The sequence below is a fragment of the Haplochromis burtoni genome, unplaced genomic scaffold (assembly GCF_018398535.1).
Source record: "Haplochromis burtoni strain Fernald_Lab_line unplaced genomic scaffold, NCSU_Asbu1 Contig_105, whole genome shotgun sequence".
NCBI classification, from domain to species: Eukaryota; Metazoa; Chordata; class Actinopteri; order Cichliformes; family Cichlidae; genus Haplochromis; species Haplochromis burtoni.
In genome coordinates this window covers 57,152-77,891 of record NW_024582466.1, presented here as the reverse complement: position 1 = coordinate 77,891, position 20,740 = coordinate 57,152, and the positions used below count along the sequence as shown (strand labels likewise).

At 39.5% G+C, this 20,740-nt stretch overlaps 1 protein-coding gene across 1 annotated transcript in view; it reads left to right on the top strand.

Moving 5' to 3' along the window:
* LOC102305690 (polypeptide N-acetylgalactosaminyltransferase 10) overlaps nucleotides 1–20,740 on the top strand; it is a 114,359-nt gene that overhangs the window by 74,497 nt on the left and 19,122 nt on the right. Inside the window, exons 6-8 of the mRNA XM_005927870.3 lie at nucleotides 784–967; nucleotides 11,447–11,564; nucleotides 18,912–19,019. Coding sequence (XP_005927932.1) covers nucleotides 784–967; nucleotides 11,447–11,564; nucleotides 18,912–19,019 — 410 coding nt within the window. The remainder of the gene's footprint in view (nucleotides 1–783; nucleotides 968–11,446; nucleotides 11,565–18,911; nucleotides 19,020–20,740) is intronic.

Below are 20,740 nucleotides of genomic sequence, written 5' to 3'. Positions count from 1 at the left end.
GAGGTGTGTGAGCTAAAATGGTAAATGTGCTTATCAGAAAAGTGTTTGATATCATTCAAATGAGAAGTAGGGCCATTTTCTGACTCCTGTGGGATCTAACCTGCTGTAGTCAGAGGAGTGGCTCCCTTACTGACGACTAGAAAAACCGCAGGTTTACGACATTTTTACATCTGTACGCTGCTTCGATTATGCGCACACAGCTAATGACAACACAATGACACGTGTAAAATAAGTGAGCGTTATAATTCATCCATTAGATTTCAGCCAGTCACAAAGCAATAAATCTAAGCTAGATGGAGCTGAGAGATATGAGGCGATGGTTACTGATTTATACTGAAACCTTTTAACCTTTTTTCCTGTAAAAGTAAATGGTAGAAAAATAAATTTAATATTTTGTAAAAAATTATCAATCATTTTATTTGTTCCTAAAAACATGTTTTTTACCAATGGTAAAAGATAAATCAGTATTTAAAAAAAAAAATGGTCAGGATTGATGCATTTCAGTTTGTAACACAGGAGCAAATTTTCATTGTGTGTGTACACACACACACACACACACACACACACACACACACACACACACACACACACACACACACAGTTTCACCAGTTGTTTAAACAGCCCACCGACCCCTCATAACCTGCAGTCTGTGGACAGGAGGGTGAGTAGGCTTTGCTTGGCTGTAAAAGGTCTAAAGCCACAAAGCTTGGAAACGACTTTTCTGCACCATCTGTTGTCATAACCTGCTCGCCATCGTGTGTGCCTCCTTCTGTCCCTCTCAGACCGAATCGCCCAGAACAGGAAGACTATCGTATGCCCGATGATTGATGTCATCGACCACGACAACTTTGGCTATGAAACACAGGCGGGCGACGCCATGCGAGGGGCGTTTGACTGGGAAATGTATTACAAGCGGATCCCGATCCCCACAGAGCTGCAGAAGGACGACCCCAGTGAACCCTTTGAGTGAGTGACTCTGATACTTGGTTAGGGATTTTTTTTTTTATACCCATTATCTGATTGTGCCATGACTAAATGCATGCATGTGTTCCATGGGTAGCCCCAGTGGGACTTAAAGCTTTTCAACTGGGTTTGTCTGAGCTGTGCACCTCTGAATGATTTACACCACACCGTTTTTATTCACTGAAGGTCTTTGTTGGCACTGCTATGCTCATACACGCGTTTACACCTGAGTGTTGCATAGGATGGATACTAAAGCACTCGACTACTGCCCCATTAAGCTGCAAAACGTGAAAATGAATTCCATTTCCAAAGTGGATAAATGCCAAAATCCCAGTCTTACATTCCAGAGTGTACAGAGAAATGGAAGCTTTCTCAGATTTCAATGAACGAGTGTGGCGGTGAAGTGAAGCTGCCAGCTCGCTGTCTTAAACGTTGTCTCTGATTTTTAATGCCAGTCCAATATCTATATCAAAAGCTATGTCATTATAAAAGACTGATTATGTTGCAGCACTGAACTATGACTTACTTGGTTTTTCTTATCAGGTAGGTTTTATGAGTGGGAAAAGAGCGACATTCAGCTATTTTTATATTATTTTGCTACTTCAGTTTGGACAGAGCTCTTCAAGGAATTACTTAACCTTTACTTTTAGCTGCTATTGTATTAGCTTTTATGCAGCAATAGCTTAAAAACAGATCTATGTAGATCTGTGAGTTCTAGAGTTAAAACAATTTAGAGATCGGTGGATATTTAGGTCATTTCACAGTCACCTCATGTTTTATACAGCATGACAATTCCAAAAAATGCAGTTTGTCAAATGGCCTCAAACTAAGTCAAACTCTAGCTAATAAGACGAAACTTTATAAAAATGAAATAGGAAGTGATTCATTTATTTATTTTTCTAACTCATATAGCCATATAGAGATATTGAGAGACGGGTGCCTTCGCTGGGCTGCAGCTCAGCTTATTCCAGTCACCAGGTCCACTTCCAACAAACACAGTTGTAAGTGGACCTTCCAACTGTGTTTGTGCTATTTGGAGCATTTGTAATGCAGTTGTCTGGCAAATCATGTGGCTCACTGTGTGGTTAATTGTACTAAAAACCCACTGAAAATGTCTGTGCTTCAGGTTTGGTGAGTGAAATTCTACCCAATTATTTGTACCTGCAGTAATTAGCAGGTATTTGTGTCTGTGTTGGACCCATGTGGTGCCTGGGTGCTCTTTGCACTAATTGACATTGCTAGCTTAGATGATAACTGGCACTTGACTAGGGCTGGGCCATATCATACTGTTCACGGTAATACCGGTATAATGTTGGGCAAAGATAAGAAAATGAAATATCGCGATAGAAGATGGGTAAAACGCGCAGGCGCAGTGCCTTTGTTTTCATACGCACATGGCGGAAAAAGCATGGCGGCGATGGAGAATGAGAAGGGCGAAAGTGGATCATTGAATGAAACGGATGAACCAGAACTGGTTTGTAAAAATGCTGCAACTTCAGTGGTGTGGAACTGGTTTAGCTTTCGTCCGTCAGATACACAACAAAGCACTATTTTTGGTAGAGCATGCTAGCGGTCCGTTGTTGTTACCGTATTTTTTTTGGAAAATACGGCGCACTTAAAATCAATCCTTTAATTTTTCTGAAAATCGACAGTGCCCCTTATAATCCCGTGTGCCTTATGTATGACTTCTGGTTGTGTTTACTGACCTCGAAACGATTTTATGTGGTACAAATCTGTCAAATGTTTCAGTAGGACTTTGCTAAGCTACGAAGCCGCACCGCGGCGTAATTGTCGGAGCATTACGGCTGTCATAGGCAGGCGCCTCGCGGAGTTATACGTACTGTGCTTCAACATAATATTACCGTATTGTGTGTGTATAACCTCTTTTTAAGTTTTGTGGATATTCTACATGGTTATGCTGAGGATATGTCGGCCAGTTTCCACTGGAAATGCCTTTTGGTTAAACTGTCAGCAAGGAATTTGCATTTGCACTGTTAAATTTTTATATAACTTTAATGCACATAAAAAAACAGCTGCTTGTTTAAGTGAAAATACATTGATGGTTTTTTTTTTGCACTAATAAAGTTGTGGAGTTGTAAAGTATTTTGTCTAGTGTCAATTATATCGTCAGTTATATCGTTATCGCAAATTTTCAAATGTATATCGTGATAAATATTTTTGGTCATATCGCCCTGCTCTACACTCGACCCTCTCCCTTAAAAGCAGGATCCTAAAAAAACAAACAAAAAACATATTGGTGATGACCACGATGCTGAAAGTGAACATCACAACCCAATGAGTGACATCATTGTGACTACAGTTGTCCCTCATATGGAGTTTTTAAATTGTTTATGTTGACGTTTCAAGCTGTTGGTTGGACAGAATGAGCTGAGACATTTTTGTGTGTGTGTTGTTATTTTTTGATAATTTGTGAGTCTCTTGTTTAAATGATTGGCTGCACATGTAGTTAACCATTTGAGTGTTGTCTATAAAGTTTCTTTTAAACAAAGATCAGTCACAGATTAATGTGTTTACAGTGTCATTGGATATTATTGGAATGTTTTGACCTTACAATATAAAGTGCCTTGAGGCCACTTTTGTTGAATTGATTCCCCGGCAACACTGCCTCTCTGCAAAGAAGCCTAATAGGTTTTTGCCATACTTTCTTCCCCTTTCTGTACCTTTTAAGTAATGGACGCTGAAATAAATAAATAACCAAATAACTGCATGGGATGCCAAACACTCCATTTGTGAGCTTTGAGGGATTAGTTAGACATTTGTTTATGTTTGGATGCCAGAGAATATTTGACTATCCTGGGGAAATGCTGTAGGCATGATCAGGCGGTGATGCAGGAGCATAAGAAACGAAAGAAGAAATGAGCTGCAGAACAATCAGAATCAATCCTCATTTCGTGAATTAGTCTGCTCTTCTTACCCAATGAAATGACCTTCATCAGTGCAAATCCAATTTGAGTCGCAAAGATTTTCATTTTCACTCTGACATTGCAGCAGTGGAGAACGAGGCATGGTGGGCTGGCAAAATCCATCTCGGAGGTGTGCGTGCGTGTGTGTTTGAGGGTAATGGAGTATGATTTTTATCCCCGTCCTCATGCCTCTGTCACTGTCCCTGTCCCTTTTGTTAATGCCATCAACACTCCCTTCATTTGTCTCCCCCCCGCTCTCTGTCTCTCTCTGCTTCTTTAAGTTTCATTTAGCAGTTAGCTCAGGCTAACAAGGTCAGTAGGCTGAAATGGAGAATATCAACTTGAGCATTTGTAGTTTAATCTCAGTTGCTTGTTAGAAAGACCTGGACCATGCTGTCCTTTACCTCAAATACAACCAGAGATTCTGTTCCTTTGTAGGAATTGGTACTTTGTCTGAGAAGATGGTCTAAAATGAGCAAACTTACCATTCATCAGTTGCAGTTAAAACAATAAATAAAAGTACAAAACTAACAGGACAATAAATATAATTTTCACAGGTCTGACAAATGCTGTTAACAACTTTGCCAAAATCAAATGTAACTTAAAGTTTATGAAATCATGATTTAATTTAAACATAATTGTTGTGGTATCATCAATCTGATTTACTCTGACAGCAGTCAAATGGGTACAGAGATTTTATATTCTGGCAAATGTACATGTTGAGCCCAGTACTTTACTTATGGTATTGCATTTTCTTGCTGCTTCTGGCCTGTTAAGGTCACTTTAGTCGATGCCGGTCAATATTAATTCAGTAGAGCTGCTCTGTGGCGGAGGGCTGAAGTCTGTACTGTGCAAATCCAATTTGCCATTTCCATTTCTATTGTGATTTTCTTTTATTGAAAAGAAATAAAGTTTAATGTTGACATGCGTAGGAAGGTAATTACAGGCATTCAGAGTGGTGGAATTTCCGTTCTCGTCTTTAAACACTACAGCAGTGTTTCGCAAACCCGGCTGGAGAAATTTGTGGCCACCATCACACCGGTCGATGTTCAGCTTGCACTTCACAGTGTGGGTGAACAGGTAATCAAAAAGAGTCTGTATGGGGTCCTGGTACTAGCAGATGGTCTGCAGACTTTCTCTGTGTGTGTGTTTGTGTCTGTTCAATATAAAGTAATGACATTTTTAAAGTAAATAGACTGTGCTGTCTGCACATGAGACTGGGACCCACGCTCTGGACAGATTGTTTTTAGTGTGCTACAACACTGAATTACGTTGACAAGGCGAAGACGGACCCACATTACAAAAGCAAAGAGGATCTTCGGTAGTGCTGGCTATCCACTTCATCCATCTTAAAAGGTTGACCGAGTCAGGTAAAGCATGAGATACTTAGTGATTGATCTGGAAATGGATCAGAATATATTTTTGTTTATTTTGTGGTTATTATCAAGAAATTGAGGTATTTTTGTCCCCCCTTTCTTGTAATTTACAGGGAGTGCAGAATTATTAGGCAAATGAGTATTTTGTCCACATCATCCTCTTCATGCATGTTGTCTTACTCCAAGCTGTATAGGCTCGAAAGCCTACTACCAATTAAGCATATTAGGTGATGTGCATCTCTGTAATGAGAAGGGGTGTGGTCTAATGACATCAACACCCTATATCAGGTGTGCATAATTATTAGGCAACGTCCTTTCCTTTGGCAAAATGGGTCAAAAGAAGGACTTGACAGGCTCAGAAAAGTCAAAAATAGTGAGATATCTTGCAGAGGGATGCAGCAGTCTCAAAATTGCAAAGCTTCTGAAGCGTGATCATCGAACAATCAAGCGTTTCATTCAAAATAGTCAACAGGGTCGCAAGAAGTGTGGAAAAACCAAGGCGCAAAATAACTGCCCATGAACTGAGAAAAGTCAAGCGTGCAGCTGCCAAGATGCCACTTGCCACCAGTTTGGCCATATTTCAGAGCTGCAACATCACTGGAGTGCCCAAAAGCACAAGGTGTGCAATACTCAGAGACATGGCCAAGGTAAGAAAGGCTGAAAGACGACCACCACTGAACAAGACACACAAGCTGAAACGTCAAGACTGGGCCAAGAAATATCTCAAGACTGGTTTTTCTAAGGTTTTATGGACTGATGAAATGAGAGTGAGTCTTGATGGGCCAGATGGATGGGCCCGTGGCTGGATTGGTAAAGGGCAGAGAGCTCCAGTCCACTCAGACGCCAGCAAGGTGGAGGTGGAGTACTGGTTTGGGCTGCGTATCATCAAAGATGAGCTTGTGGGGCCTTTTCGGGTTGAGGATGGAGTCAAGCTCAACTCCCAGTCCTACTGCCAGTTTCTGGAAGACACCTTCTTCAAGCAGTGGTACAGGAAGAAGTCTGCATCCTTCAAGAAAAACATGATTTTCATGCAGGACAATGCTCCATCACACGCGTCCAAGTACTCCACAGCGTGGCTGGCAAGAAAGGGTATAAAAGAAGAAAAACTAATGACATGGCCTCCTTGTTCACCTGATCTGAACCCCATTGAGAACCTGTGGTCCATCATCAAATGTGAGATTTACAAGGAGGGAAAACAGTACACCTCTCTGAACAGTGTCTGGGAGGCTGTGGTTGCTGCTGCACGCAATGTTGATGGTGAACAGATCAAAACACTGACAGAATCCATGGATGGCAGGCTTTTGAGTGTCCTTGCAAAGAAAGGTGGCTATATTGGTCGCTGATTTGTTTTTGTTTTGTTTTTGAATGTCAGAAATGTATATTTGTGAATGTGGAGATGTTATATTGGTTTCACTGGTAAAAATAAATAATTGAAATGGGTATATATTTGTTTTTTGTTAAGTTGCCTAATAATTATGCACAGTAATAGTCACCTGCACACACAGATATCCCCCTAAAATAGCTAAAACTAAAAACAAACTAAAAACTACTTCCAAAAACATTCAGCTTTGATATTAATGAGTTTTTTGGGTTCATTGAGAACATGGTTGTTGTTCAATAATAAAATTATTCCTCAAAAATACAACTTGCCTAATAATTCTGCGCTCCCTATAGAAGAACCATGGTATGGAGAGACACATAGACCCAAAAAATAATGACGTTAACTGTGGTTCTGCACAGTTGCTACTCCTCTAAAAACCACAGTACTAAGAGCAGTGATGGGATTAACGGCGTTGCTTTTTTTTCAGTAAGGAGTAATCTAACTAATTACTATTCCTATCGTTACAACGGCGTTACCGTTACTAAGAAGAAAATGCGGTGCCGTCGCGTTACTATTTTTCAACAAACAGACGGTTGAAGCTGTGTTCAGCTTACTGCAGCTTATATCAGTTGCACAGAAGTAGCTGTAAGTAATCTGGGCGCTACAGCTTTAAGCAGCTGTGCGCGCTCCCGCGGGCGGCAATCACTGTCTGGTAGACGATCACTATTTAAAAAAATCAATAAAAGGTAAATGGATGCAAATAACTTTGTTGTTTGCAAAACTTGTGCATAGGATTTTAAAATTGACAATTTATATTTGCATTTAAAGTTATGAAATATGATTCATTAAACATGTTTGTGGTTGTTACAGTAAAAAATATAACTTTTCTACTCGATTTTATGTTTTTTGTCTGATTTTAGATCAATTGTGTTAATACAGTATGTCAAAATGAAAACATAACTGTAAATTCAGACACATGAGGTTGTGCTGAAAAGAATGATACCAAACAAGGCAAAGTAAATAGTTTTTAAAGGTGAATGCGGAGGGAAAATCAAAAGTAGTCAAAAATGGCCAATTATACCCTGGACCACAGATTTTGTTTTTTTAAAAGTAACGCAATAGTTACTTTTCAAGTAATTACTTTTAGAATCTTGTAACTCAGTTACTAACTCAGTTACTTTTTTGAAGAAGTAACTAGTAACTATAATTAATTACTTTTTCAAAGTAACTTGCCCAACACTGCCAAATGGTCAAGGCACCTAACTGTAAACCCACAATTGTTAATCCCATGTTTCAATGAATGAGATGATGTTTAGTTTGGCTTTAGAGATACAGATAGCTTTGACACAGGTGGTGCTGAATAGAGGAACTAATTCAGGAACGTCAGAGTCATAAAATTCAGTCCAAAAGTCTTGAGCCACCCTTCATTTCAGCCACTGGTGTTGGGGGTCTTGTCAAAGCTCCATGTAATATCATTTGGAGACCAACCAGTAACTGTCACTGACTTCATTTTTCAGCCCTCAGCCATGATGGGCTGATAGAGTATTGTATTGACTTTAAAGCTCATTAGAACTGAAAAAGTCCTGTTTGCCCAATATACTGTGTTACTGAAGTGATTTATGTTTCAGTTAATCACTGCATGCATTTTTCATTTCTCTAGCAAAATATAAAGAAATGAGGGGCATCTCAAGACTTTTGCACAGTACTGTGTATACGAAACCCTGATTAAATTATATGCCTGAATAAAATGAATTAAATATGTCCTCCCAAAACGTTTTTTTTTTTTTTTCCTTCCACAAACAGATTTTTTTTTTTCTGCACAGCGGCAAAACAAAGTAGTTGCTAAGCAACTCAGGAGCAGCAGTGTGAATAGTGACTGGGTCAACTCATTATCATTTTAAATTAAGTGTTTTGCAGCACCAGGGTTTTTTCTGGCTTTGAGTAGTGGCTCCCTGTTTGAAAGAGAATGGAATTCATTGTTTTCAAGAGGTCTTTGTGAATGTTCACGTGTGTGTTCAGGCATTTGTGAGAAACAAACACTACAAATGACCACAAAATGATGAATTAGAGGTTCTACAGAATCTGACAGATACGGAAGCTGAATTCAGTTTTATAATACAGATATTAATTGGACAGTCATGCATAGAATAATATGTCAGATGCATTCAAAATTGCATATAGAATTAAGTGAAATGCCCTGTTTTACTTTGGTGTGCAGTATATCTGATGATGCTAACCAAATGCGGATTTTGTTTTCAATTTAATTTTATATGAATCAAGGATTTAGCAATGTATAATAATATCCTAGAGTCCAAACAGAGCTTTTTGATCTCATAGACAAAGACAATGTACTGTCAAGTCAGTCCACCATGACATTGGACAAAATCTAAACAAATCAAGCCATTAAAACTCAATTCCAAACATCAGAGGCTGTACAGGTGCAGTCATTAATACCATACACTAGAGATGGGCAATATGACCCAAAATTCATATATCGATATTTTTAAAAAAAAACTCTATATATCGCCCAGTCCTACCATACACTACAAATTATAATTGACTGTGAAGTCAATGACCAGTTCTTGAGGGGGAGGCTGCAATTGAAACAATCAAAAGCTGCTGATCCATTGACCTAGTCAAGCTAATTGAGACGAATGGAATAGATGAGACGATCTTGAATGGGACATGGTTTGTTTCCATCACCTGAAGCATTTTAAAGCATCTGCACCTGAGATGATGTCGCCTGGCCTGGCGTACAGTGGAGTGCAACTGGCTCCCAGGCAAAATCAATAATTGTTTTATTGTGTTTTATGCTTGTTATCAGTATACTTGAACATACATGTGGTTGTTACCCTGCCAGATTAAACTTTAACTTGTGGTTAAGCGATCTTCATATTGACTAGCTTGCGAGATGTCAGTGCTGTCATTCCCAAAAGCCGCTGGGTTTCCTTCCACACAACTCTGGGAAGAGTGTTTGTGTTTTCTCCCTCCGGTGAACAAGAGCTAACAATCACCACCCCATAAATCAGTGCCCACGCAGTGTCTACGCTCTCTTTGCTAAACTCACACAGTCTGCTGACCATACCCACCATCAGCACTCACACACAGACATGCAGCACTGTTTCTCTGTGCCCCTGCAGCTACTGTTGTTCACCCTTTGTCCTGTGATGAAAGTCTGTCTGGTGCATTTCATTCTGCGCTATTCCAGGGAAGCAGAGTGTGTGTGTGTGTGTGTGTGTGTGGCAGCTTTGTTTGCTTCACTTTGTTTCCTCCAGCATACAGCAGTCACCAGTTATGGACAACGAACTGCACAAGCACAGTTATCTGGTCAGACAGGTCAAGTATGCCTGTGTGAAAGAATTATTCAACTGGTGCAGATTACCGCGCTATTCATCAGGAACAACGTAGGGCAGTGTGTGAAGGTGCGATCGCTCGTGTTTGTTGATGTGGTCTGGCGTTGTCGTACGTGATGTGTGTGTGTGTGTGTGTGTGTGTGTGTGTGTGTGTGTGTGGCAGCTTTGTTTGCTTCACTTTGTTTCCTCCAGCATACAGCAGTCACCAGTTATGGACAACGAACTGCACAAGCACAGTTATCTGGTCAGACAGGTCAAGTATGCCTGTGTGAAAGAATTATTCAAACTGTTGCAGAAAGCCGCGCTTTATCAGAACAAACGTAGGCAGGGGAAAACAAGAGCAGCGACCTCAGCTCGTGTTTTTATGGCCTTTACGACGCTTAATGTGTGATTTAGGCTCAGTCTCGTTTCCATTTTAGTTTTTATCACTACGATCACAAAGCTGGTTGTTAAGGAGCCTTTACGCATTACGGTTTCTATTCACCGTTACCACCATAATACATACTTTGGACTAACGGTAAAAAAATGGAAAAGTGCTGCTGGTAAGAGGCAGATTAACTTCCATGTGACATTTCTTTGACTTAATGATTAATTTAAGGGGAAAAAAGCCAAAGTTGGCAAGCGATCTCTCTGAACACTGATGGGACCTGAGATTATGGTCCAAACCCATCATATCGTCCATGCTAATGTCTCTAGACTCATAATTCACTAACAATAGTATCCACCTTGGTTGCAACAAAGACAAACGTGGTGTTTCAACATGAGACTGATTGGAAAATTAATTCTGTAGTCCTCAAATTTATTTTCCTTTTATACCCTTTGCTATTAATTTCCATACTGCTACAATTTAGATTAAAATAAAAATAAAGCTCTGAAATTCTGAGCACTAGTGTATCACTAGATAATAACTCTGGGCACAAATGCCTTGTAATGTTTCAGGAAATAGAAGGAAACGAGGCTTTTCTTGGATTTATAATGCTCTCTGTGAGGTTATGTTCTCATCTGTCTTGCATTATTTCATAGTTCAATACAGAATATTCCCCGTGGATAAAACTTTTCTTTCTCTGCCCGCCTGCTCCTCCCGTTTTCCTCCAGTTGTTGTCGGTGTCCTGATGAGAAGCTGTTCGATATTTTACGTTCAGTTTTGCTGCAGGGAGAAGCTCCCACTGCACTCTGAGCTGAGGACTATTATGTTGTTTGGCACTGCTGAGCTTGTCATCCCAGTCAGTATTCTCACTGGTTCAGATGGGTTAATTGGTTTTGTGCTGTGAAGAGTGTCACTGGGTTGCCACACACACGTGGGGATGTGAAAAACACAGCTCTGGAGTGGGATAGAGCCGGAATTCTCTAACACACTTTTCTGTTTATTTAATCCTGTGTGCATTTAGCAAGTCACGGGATGTTCAAACCTGGCACTTTATGTGTGTGGCTAGCCTGGAAGATTTGAAGTCATTTTAATACTTCCTGTTGTATTCCAATATATGCTCAACTGTGCCTTTGTCTTTTAGGTCTCCAGTGATGGCAGGTGGACTGTTTGCTGTCGACAGGAAGTGGTTCTGGGAGCTCGGGGGATACGACACCGGTCTAGAGATTTGGGGAGGGGAGCAGTACGAGATATCCTTCAAGGTAAAAAAAAAAAAAAAAACTATTTAAAATGAGAGAAGAGCGCACACAAGTGCAGTGTGGCGTCGAAAATAATCAATAAAATCACTTTGACGTCCGTGAAGAAAGCTGACTTGATTCCCAAGACGTGTTGGTCCTGGTTTAATGTTTGGATTCAGGCATTTCAGTTTTGTACTGAATATACTAAACCCAGGGTTATGAACCGTGTGTGTGTGTGTAAGCAGAAAATGACAGCACTGAATACCTCAGTCATGCTTGTCACTGACTCATGATCTTGTAAAAATTGCTTTTTTCCTATTATTTAAAAATTAGTATCCAAAAGTCACATGACTAATAAGTCATAATAAAACTGTATAGAAGTGATGACATCATTCTTGGCAAAGAAATTCATTTGAAATTGAGATTACAGTGTTGAATCATTCTCTAGTATTTTGGTGCAAAATCTCCCTTATGCATTCAGCTGGGTTGAGATTTAGAGACCATGAAGGTCAAATTGCATAATTCACATCATTTCATAAACCTCAAGCCATCCAGTGAGCCCTGGTGCCCTCGGATTACCTGTGTCCTGTTTCGTCATAGGATAAAGATGATCACGCTTCTAAGAGGACCCAAAATGCTTGCTGTCAGAGCGCCTCAGAACATTTATGGTTTTCTTGTGGAATTCCTTTGACCTGCCAGTTTTTAACAGACAAGTCAAATCATCCATTAGCAGGAAGCAGTGGTGATTCAGGAGACTGGGGTCAGTAAGAAAACAACAGTTAGACTGTATGCTGTCTAGCTTTTTGCACATCCTCTAGCACTGAGAGTGGGCAGAGGAAGTGGTAGAAAGTATAGTCATCTGCAGTGACTCAGTGTTGCTGTCAAAGATTAAAGCCGAATAAGCCCAAAATCACCAACAAGTATATGAAATACTGTTTACTGATTCAAGGTTAGCCTGTGAAGGGGAAAAACTTGAAGTTCATGTGAGTACTGACATACTCAGAAAGCAGACACACTGGAAAAAAGAGGCTGTCAGGAGAGAATACGTGTTCATGGAGATATTGTCAAATTTGATGAAAATCAGAGAGCAGAGAGTTCAGAGGAAATGGGAACAGTGATGGCAAGGTGCAACAAAAGGAGAGGGTGGGGGGGATAATATCAGAATCAACAGGAAAGACCACGTCATTGTCACTAAATTGAGAATTGGTTACAGTCACTTCAAGAGTTGTCAATGTCAGGAAAAGAGACGAAGGAGAGAGCTTGTGAAGAGAAAAGAGGCGAGAACGGGTTAGAATGCATTAGAAAGCAACTGGACTAAATAAAGACCGCAATAGAAATGCACAGTCCTGAATTAGAAGAAGATAGTTGCACAACTTAAATTGCTGTAAAGCTATTAAGAAAAGAGGTCTTGTTGCTAAGTGCAGGAGTAAATGAAACATTTTTCATTTTTCCTGAACCACCTCCTTCTTAATAAGCGCTTACTGATTTTAATGCTCATATGCAGCATTACTATATTTTGACATTAAACAGCTTTTAAAGAATTTGGTCCCATGTGCTTCCCTCTCTTTGGTTTTCCCCGTATCTCTTTAACTAAGCAGCTAAAAGACTTGTAAAGCAAATGGTGCTTCCCTCATTGTGGTTTCAACTCATGAGCCAAATATAATCTGTTGCATCTACGACTCTCCACATTAATCATACTCAGAAGTCCCTATTAGATTATGTTTTTGTCTGGTACTTCACCATGAATTATTCTACAACACAGCCATAACTGCTTGCGACTTGGCCAGTATGTTAAGCAGTGGTCTCCCCCTCCTCTCTGCGTGCGCCGGACAGACAAAACGGCCCGTCACAATAATTGAATTCTGGTTTGAATGAGTAAGGACTTTTGTCGTCTCACTCAATTAGACACAAAGGCCACTGCTGTGTAGTTTGATGAAATTGGACATATGCTCCTGTGTGATAGTACTGCGATTGTTCCTTAGAGTGAAATTTCCAGCACAGAGGCATTGTTGTTTATACAAATTGAACACCTAAATCTAATTTTCCATCAAAACAGTTTTACTTGTGACTGCCTCTTCATATTAACATAATGCCATTTTTCTATTTTCTGCTATTGATACGGAATAAGAGAAATTTTAACGTATGCCTTGCATGAAATGTTGCCTATGTGAAAAGTTTTACTTTCACATAGGCAACATTTATGACCAAAGGGAAAAAAATATATATATTTTTTACATCATTATATACATGGATTTACAAATTTATTAGAGCATCTGTCATAAAAACAAGGGAACACTATTAGTTAGTATACTATACAGAAATATTTCAAACATGTTTAAGACTAAAATTGTTACTATTTATTATATAAAACCAACTGAGTTCATATTCTTATGACTAAACTTGAGCCAGCATACTGGATGTCTCTGAGAAGTTGGAAATGAATCAAGCGTAATCTACTAAAACTGATTTTTAGATGAGTAAATAACTAATCTGGTCAAATTCATGGATAACAACAATTTTGAGCTTTTGCAAACTGGTGGATTAGTAAAGAGCAATATTGTTAGTTTAGGACAACCGTGGCATACATTTTAGATGGTGGTAATAATTTTGTAAACCAGCGGTCCCCAACCTTTTTTGTGGCACGGACTGGTTTATGTCCGACAATATTTTCATGGACCGGCCTTTAAGGTGTCGCGGATAAATACAACAAAATAAAACTAGTACCGGTACCGAAAAAAAGAAGATTTATTCATAACACACGTGAAAAGACCCAGGAAAACAGAGCTAACAATAAAAACGATAACAAAATAACGCTGAAAACTGATAAAAACCCTGAAAATTATACATTTCACACCTGAGCCTCAACTCTCGCGGCCCGGTACCAAATGACTCACGGACCGGTACCGGTCCGAGGCCCAGGGGTTGGGGACCGCTGTTGTAAACGCAAAAACTCCTTGACAAATGCCAAAAAAAAAAATAGTCAAAGCATGCATTGATTTATCTCTAAGACTTTAATTCTGTTGGTAGAATATATATTTACATTATTATATTAGCATTAGTTCAGTCAAATAAATAACCATTTTTTCCACATCTCCACAAGTTTTTGGTTAGGTTCCTGAATTTCTTTCAGTGCTAAACATAAGCTGATACTATAATTTTGCATCAATAATCTCTTTGACTTATTTGCCCAGTTGCTCCGGTTGTCCGTAGTTGCTTTGCAGACCTCAACTTGTCTGCAAACACTCACCAACTACTGGCCAAGCAGCAGTGGAACATGAGAAACACTTGAAATCACTCTGGTCAGTGTTCGCAAACAAGCTGGTGTCTTTCATGCAACTAGATGCAAACTTGGTCGCCATGATCACTTGCAGATCTCTGGGCCTGAGTGATGGAGGCCTAACAACTTAATGTCATCATACAGAGCCTAATCATGGGTTCTTTCACTTGCATCAACATCTCTTTGACTATAAATTTGTAGTTGCAGTTAAATGCTATCAAATGCAAGTTCAACACTTACCTTTTATCTATTGGACGTCACTATGGAATGACAAGAAAAATACTCCAGCTAAATGACGCACGAGCAAATTCAAAAGCACAATAATAATATACAGGGAGAAGCTAAACAATAAGGCAAAGGATTGCTCTTAGGAGTGGTTGATCCATATGAACACTAAGAAAGGTCAAATGTTAAAAATAGTGCTGTCATCTCATTAAAATGACGTTTATGAGCTGACTGCGCTAACGCGTTGACACCGTGCAGCCCCACACGTGGGGCGATCTGCAGTAACTCTCTAACGGAGATTTGCCGCATTAATGCGGTTATGGCATTAACGTCATGTTAACGAGATTAATGTTGACAGCACTAGTTAAAAATAAAAATCCTTCAAAGATAAAGTGGTTTAGTCTTTTGTTACTATTACATTACAGCGCTCCATGTTTTAGAGCCGCTGCATGCAGGAGACTGCAGCCTCATTGTTCTTGATACCGGTCAGAGGCTTGTAACAACCGCAATCAGTCGGATCACATGGTTGTATTACAAAACCTGTTTTTAAACAAACAAAATCATAAAGACTTTGTTTGATTCTAGCTATGCTACCATGTAGCTACAGCCAAGATAACTGCCACATTTCTTACAAAACGCTGTTGTTGTTTCGTTCTTCTGACTGCTATCCTAGCCGTCGGTTATCTTTTTCACCTCAGTTCCTCCTTGTTCTTTTCAAGCTTGACTCTTGTCGTTGTTGCCCTCTCAATTCTGTACATGGGTCTAGGTGTGGCTGTTGTGCCTTGGTTCATTTAAAAAAAAACACAGTTCATTTGAATTCTGACATCAGCAGCATCAAAACTTGCTGCTGATCAGCTGAAGAGCTGTGGTTCAGTTTTCAGTTTAGAGGTGATCTAAAAACAAATGTAGGAGGAAAAAATATATGAACTGACAACTTTAAACCATTTGCTGGCTGATGAACACTGCTGCCCGGCTGACAGCTGTGAAAGCTTGAAAGGAGTTTTATGGACCACACACACATTTTCTGTGCATCAGGCTTTACTAGCAGACACCATTCATCTTTAAATAAATGCGCCGTTCATTTTTTGCTTAATTGGGCAAGCAAACTCTGCATGAAAGGTTAATGGATTTAGTGACTAAAGCTTTGAGTTGGTAACAGGAAGATTGAGAGATTCTTGGGTGAGATTAGTTTTATTTGGACTAAAAAAAGAGACTCATTCTTCCATCATACTGTGTTGTTGCTATAGCGTTTCCTTCCCTCTTTGTCCTTTTAAATGAAAAGACATCAAAGCCCTTCAAGAGACATTTGCAATGCTGATTTGTTAAAAATAATTTAAGAGCTACATTGCTTTCATCCATGTTTACTCGTTTGCATTCTTTTCCCGGGTCTTTTTTGTTGGTATGCTAGATTTCTTGGCATCTTTTCCTAAAAAACATCGATCCGTAGCACCACTGCAGTTGGAGTGCAGAGCCAAAATATCTTCTTAATACATTAAGAAGGATCCCCTTTCTCTCATTAAGGTAACCATTCCTCACTTGACTTTTCAGACGTAAGTTAGTGCCAAAAGTCAGGTATAATCAGATTGATTATGTGTATGGAATTAAATTATTGAGGTGTTGGGGCCTTCAGCATTATGCCAGTGTAATTGCATTCTATAATTTGTTTTTGAAAGGAGCTATATAAACAAGATGGTACTTTAAAAGGACACAGCTTTTAAAGCTGCTCTGGGCCGCTGTGCTGTGGTTTCTGGTGTTCATGTTTTGAGGCGAGCAGATTGTAGAGGTTGAGGTGTTAGAGGTGAGTGATAAGACTTTTAATTTAATCTGACTGCCACTGAACCCGAGCTCTTGATCCCTCCTGCGGTGGGGCGCCCCTGTTATTAAGCTCAAGTGCTTCAGTGCAGGGATAAAGGGGATGGAAGGCACCAGTGCAGCAGGTCAGACTTTCCCCCCTACAGCACAGTGTGGAGAGGGTAGATTCAATCTCTTATTTCCCCCGATTCTGTTTGTCCAAGCTGGAGCGATGCAACAAACTTGACAAGGAGTAATTGAATTGAAATAGCAGCCAGCTGATGTCCACTCTGGAGAATCGGGAGGGGAATGAGAGTATAACAACATTCAGGTGGGAAATTATAATTTTGCTCTTGTTACTATATGCCTGAGCTTAAATACAGCCTCTATCTTCATCACCAGAGAGGTTTCTTTCAGAAAATGTCTTGACCTTCAGCCGAAGGCAAGGAAGACTTTTCTAGATTAAAGTGTCTGAATTTCAAATTGTATAAAGACAGCATATTATGACTGTTATATCATCAGATGTTCAGGCTTCAGAGGTTCAAGTCACGACAGAAGTAGGAGGAAGGCAAGATTTAGGCGGATATGGAGGACAGTGTGCTGTAAAGGTCACGAGAGGTTTTGGTGGAGATCTCATATAAAGTACACTCAATAAAATCTTACATAAATCTTAAATCCTGATTTAAAGTAGATGTATTTTAATCTGGCTTTTAGACAGATTTTGATCTTCTTCCCTAATCTCCTGAAATGCTTTGTCCATAATATTCATAATCAACTAGTATGTAAGCCTTTAACTGGCTAAATGGGCCAAATATTTATTGGTATTTCATTCACTGGTATTGATGTTAGTTTTTTAAGGTGCTATGAAAACGAGTTACACTAGTTTGTTTGGAAGAGCAGATTTTTGCATGTCTATATATAGACGAGAACACCTCTACAACCCACATGTCCCATCCGATCTCCTTAACTGGAACATCTAATTCCCAGTAGCTTGTGGAGAAGTCAGCAGCACACATTTCTAAGTAACATGTTGTAGCCTAAACACATCTGTATTGGATATTAGTTTGATCGTTATTGTGCAGCACACTGTGTTAATGTTTCAGCTGAATCTTTATTAGTTTTTTTTCTTGCATATTTTATCGACACGTTTATCTGTTAGTCAGATTGTGTTTGTGCATAATTGAGACTTAGATTAAGATCAGACTACATTTTATGGTTGATACCAAAACTCTGATAATTAGGTGGTAATTAATTGCTTCTTTTTCTTTCAACTGTTACACGTCTGCATCATTCAGCTAAGTAAAAAAAACGGGTTGACATCAACAGCACACTGAGAGAATAAATTCAAAGCTTGTAATGTAAAAAAGATAATCCCGAACTCTTTGGGGTCAAAAGTTCATATAGTCAAACTTTTGACCCCAAAGTCTTCTCATTAATTTAAAGTGTCTAATCACTTAAATTCTAGTTTTAAATTACTAGATTTTCACACCCTGTAGACTTGAAAGGTAGCTCTGCTTTTGCTAAGTAGCATACCAAATCCAATTTGAGTCTTTGTCATTTAGCTAAGCATGATTGACTTGTCTCATTCTCTTCGGTGTAATTTCCTCTCTTTGGTCTCTGAAAAAAGTTCATGTGTTTCTAGATTGCACAAAGTTCTATCACCTCTGCAGTCCTTTATAAAATAGGATCCATATCTGTAGTTCTTTGAAGTTTTCAACTCTCTTTGTGCTACTTGAACCTGCTGCTTTTGTTCCTCTCTCCAGGATTTCATGACCAAGTCAGCATACCTTGCACCCCTGTGCGTACCCTATACAGTCCCTACCCTTCTTCAGTTTAAAGGTCCCTCTCCTACTTCTCCCATTTATCCTTTTTTTTCCTTTTATGTTTTGACCTTGTCTACTCTCAGTTGCTTTTTCCTGGTCGTGTCTTCCCACATTTTGTCTTTCTCACATAGTTTTTGTTTCATCTCTGAAATGTTAACCTCATCTGCCCCTCTCAATTCCAGGCTGTTCAGTTACACAAATTCACTCTCAGACATGATCTTTATCACTGCTGACTCCCCGTCTCTCTCTCTGTAGGTGTGGATGTGTGGTGGTCGGATGGAGGACATTCCTTGCTCCAGGGTTGGGCACATCTACAGGAAGTATGTCCCCTACAAAGTTCCTGGTGGTGTCAGCCTTGCCAGGGTAAGTCTCAGATCTGTCTTAAGCATTATGGGAAAGCTTGATGTTTTCCATTTCTGGTGCCTTGTATTTGTTCAGTGACCTCATGGTGAAATGTCTTGCCTTGTGCAGAGGTGTCGGTTAGGAATTTCTCACCTCAAAAACCCTTTCTTCTCTTTACTGTCCAAACAACAAAAGCCAATGCGCTTTGGAGCGCCACAAACATAATAACCAGTCAGTCTAGGTGGTGCTGAGCAGAGTGTAATGAATAACTACACAAAGTAAATGCAAAGGAAATCCATTAGTTTCTTTAATATGAAAGGAAACAAAATCCGAATCAGGTTTAAATAACTAAATATCAGTATCAGTCTTAATAATGCTGCATTGGTTGGGCTCTACAGATGTTGTGTGAAAATCTATAATGTGTATGACTTCAACTTTGGTCTCTAGTGTGAGTGTTAAACTCCTTCCAACCTCCAAAAGTGGATTTCTTCACGTCTCCGTCTACGCGCAATATTGATGTGTATTTGGACACAACTCTGTAAACAACAGACAGACAAAAATCGTGATCAGGGACATTAAATGTTGGGCCATCGCATAAAAACTGTTACACTGATTTGTGTTTTTGTGCATGAATGTATTAAAAGTTGCAGCTATTTCACAAACCCTGCTTTCGAACTCGATTGCCATGCATGACCTCCACCTGTTTCTTCATTTAACTCCATCATCTCAAAGTTCTTCATTTAAGTCTCTCAGTGAAATGGGGGAATGATCGTTGCCATGCACACACAAACATCAGCAGCCTGTGATTAGCATTAACAACTCCTATCTGTGACTGGGCGTAAAAACCCGATTACTATCCAAAATCTACCATCTACTCAATACTGAAGGCTAGCATTACATGAAAAGACCACTGAATTGCAAGCCGCTGTGAGTGTGATGCAGGCTTTTAGCAGCTTTTGTTTCCTTTACTTTGCATTTCTAAAAGTTGTCACCTACACACACAGCATACAACTTAGAATTTTCTCATAATTAGCTCCCCTTTCTTTATTCCATGGCAGCTTTAACACTGTGAAACAGTATGAGAAGTGTTAAAAATGGCTTTCTGGCCTGTAGCTGAACATTATTCATTATGCATGACTCAGCCTCATTTTGACACCTGGCTCTGTTTGGCTCAGATGAATATGTAATTAATCCCTTTGGCCTCGGTTTTTGCCTTCTTGGTCTGACCATTAGCCCCACAGTGAGGCTGTATTGAATACTGATAGCAAACAAACAGGCTGGTTTTAACAGTATAAAAGTATTGACTGTACCTGGGGCTGTTATGAATCTGGTTTTTGTTGATTTCTCTACTAGTTTACAAAGAATCAAATAATAATACAGGTTTTTATTTACTACTGACTTGCCCCATTAGACTAGATGAATTAGTGCGATCTTAGGTCAAGATAACTCTGAACACCAAAGGCTCTTTTTGTACCACACAGTGGTGGCTGAAGTCACTGACCAACTGTTGTATTTCATTTTAATTTTTAATTTTGGTATTAGCTGGTATATTTTATTTTGGCCATGGCTTATTGTAAAAATGTAAATAATATAACCAAAAATCTTCATGTTTGGCATGTATGGCTCTTCATTTATATCTGTTTTCAAACACACCTGATAGAAGATCTGACGAAAAAATGTTAGGAAAAGTGGAAGGTAGGTGTGTGTGTGTGTGTGTGTGTGTGTGTGTGTGTGTGTGTGTG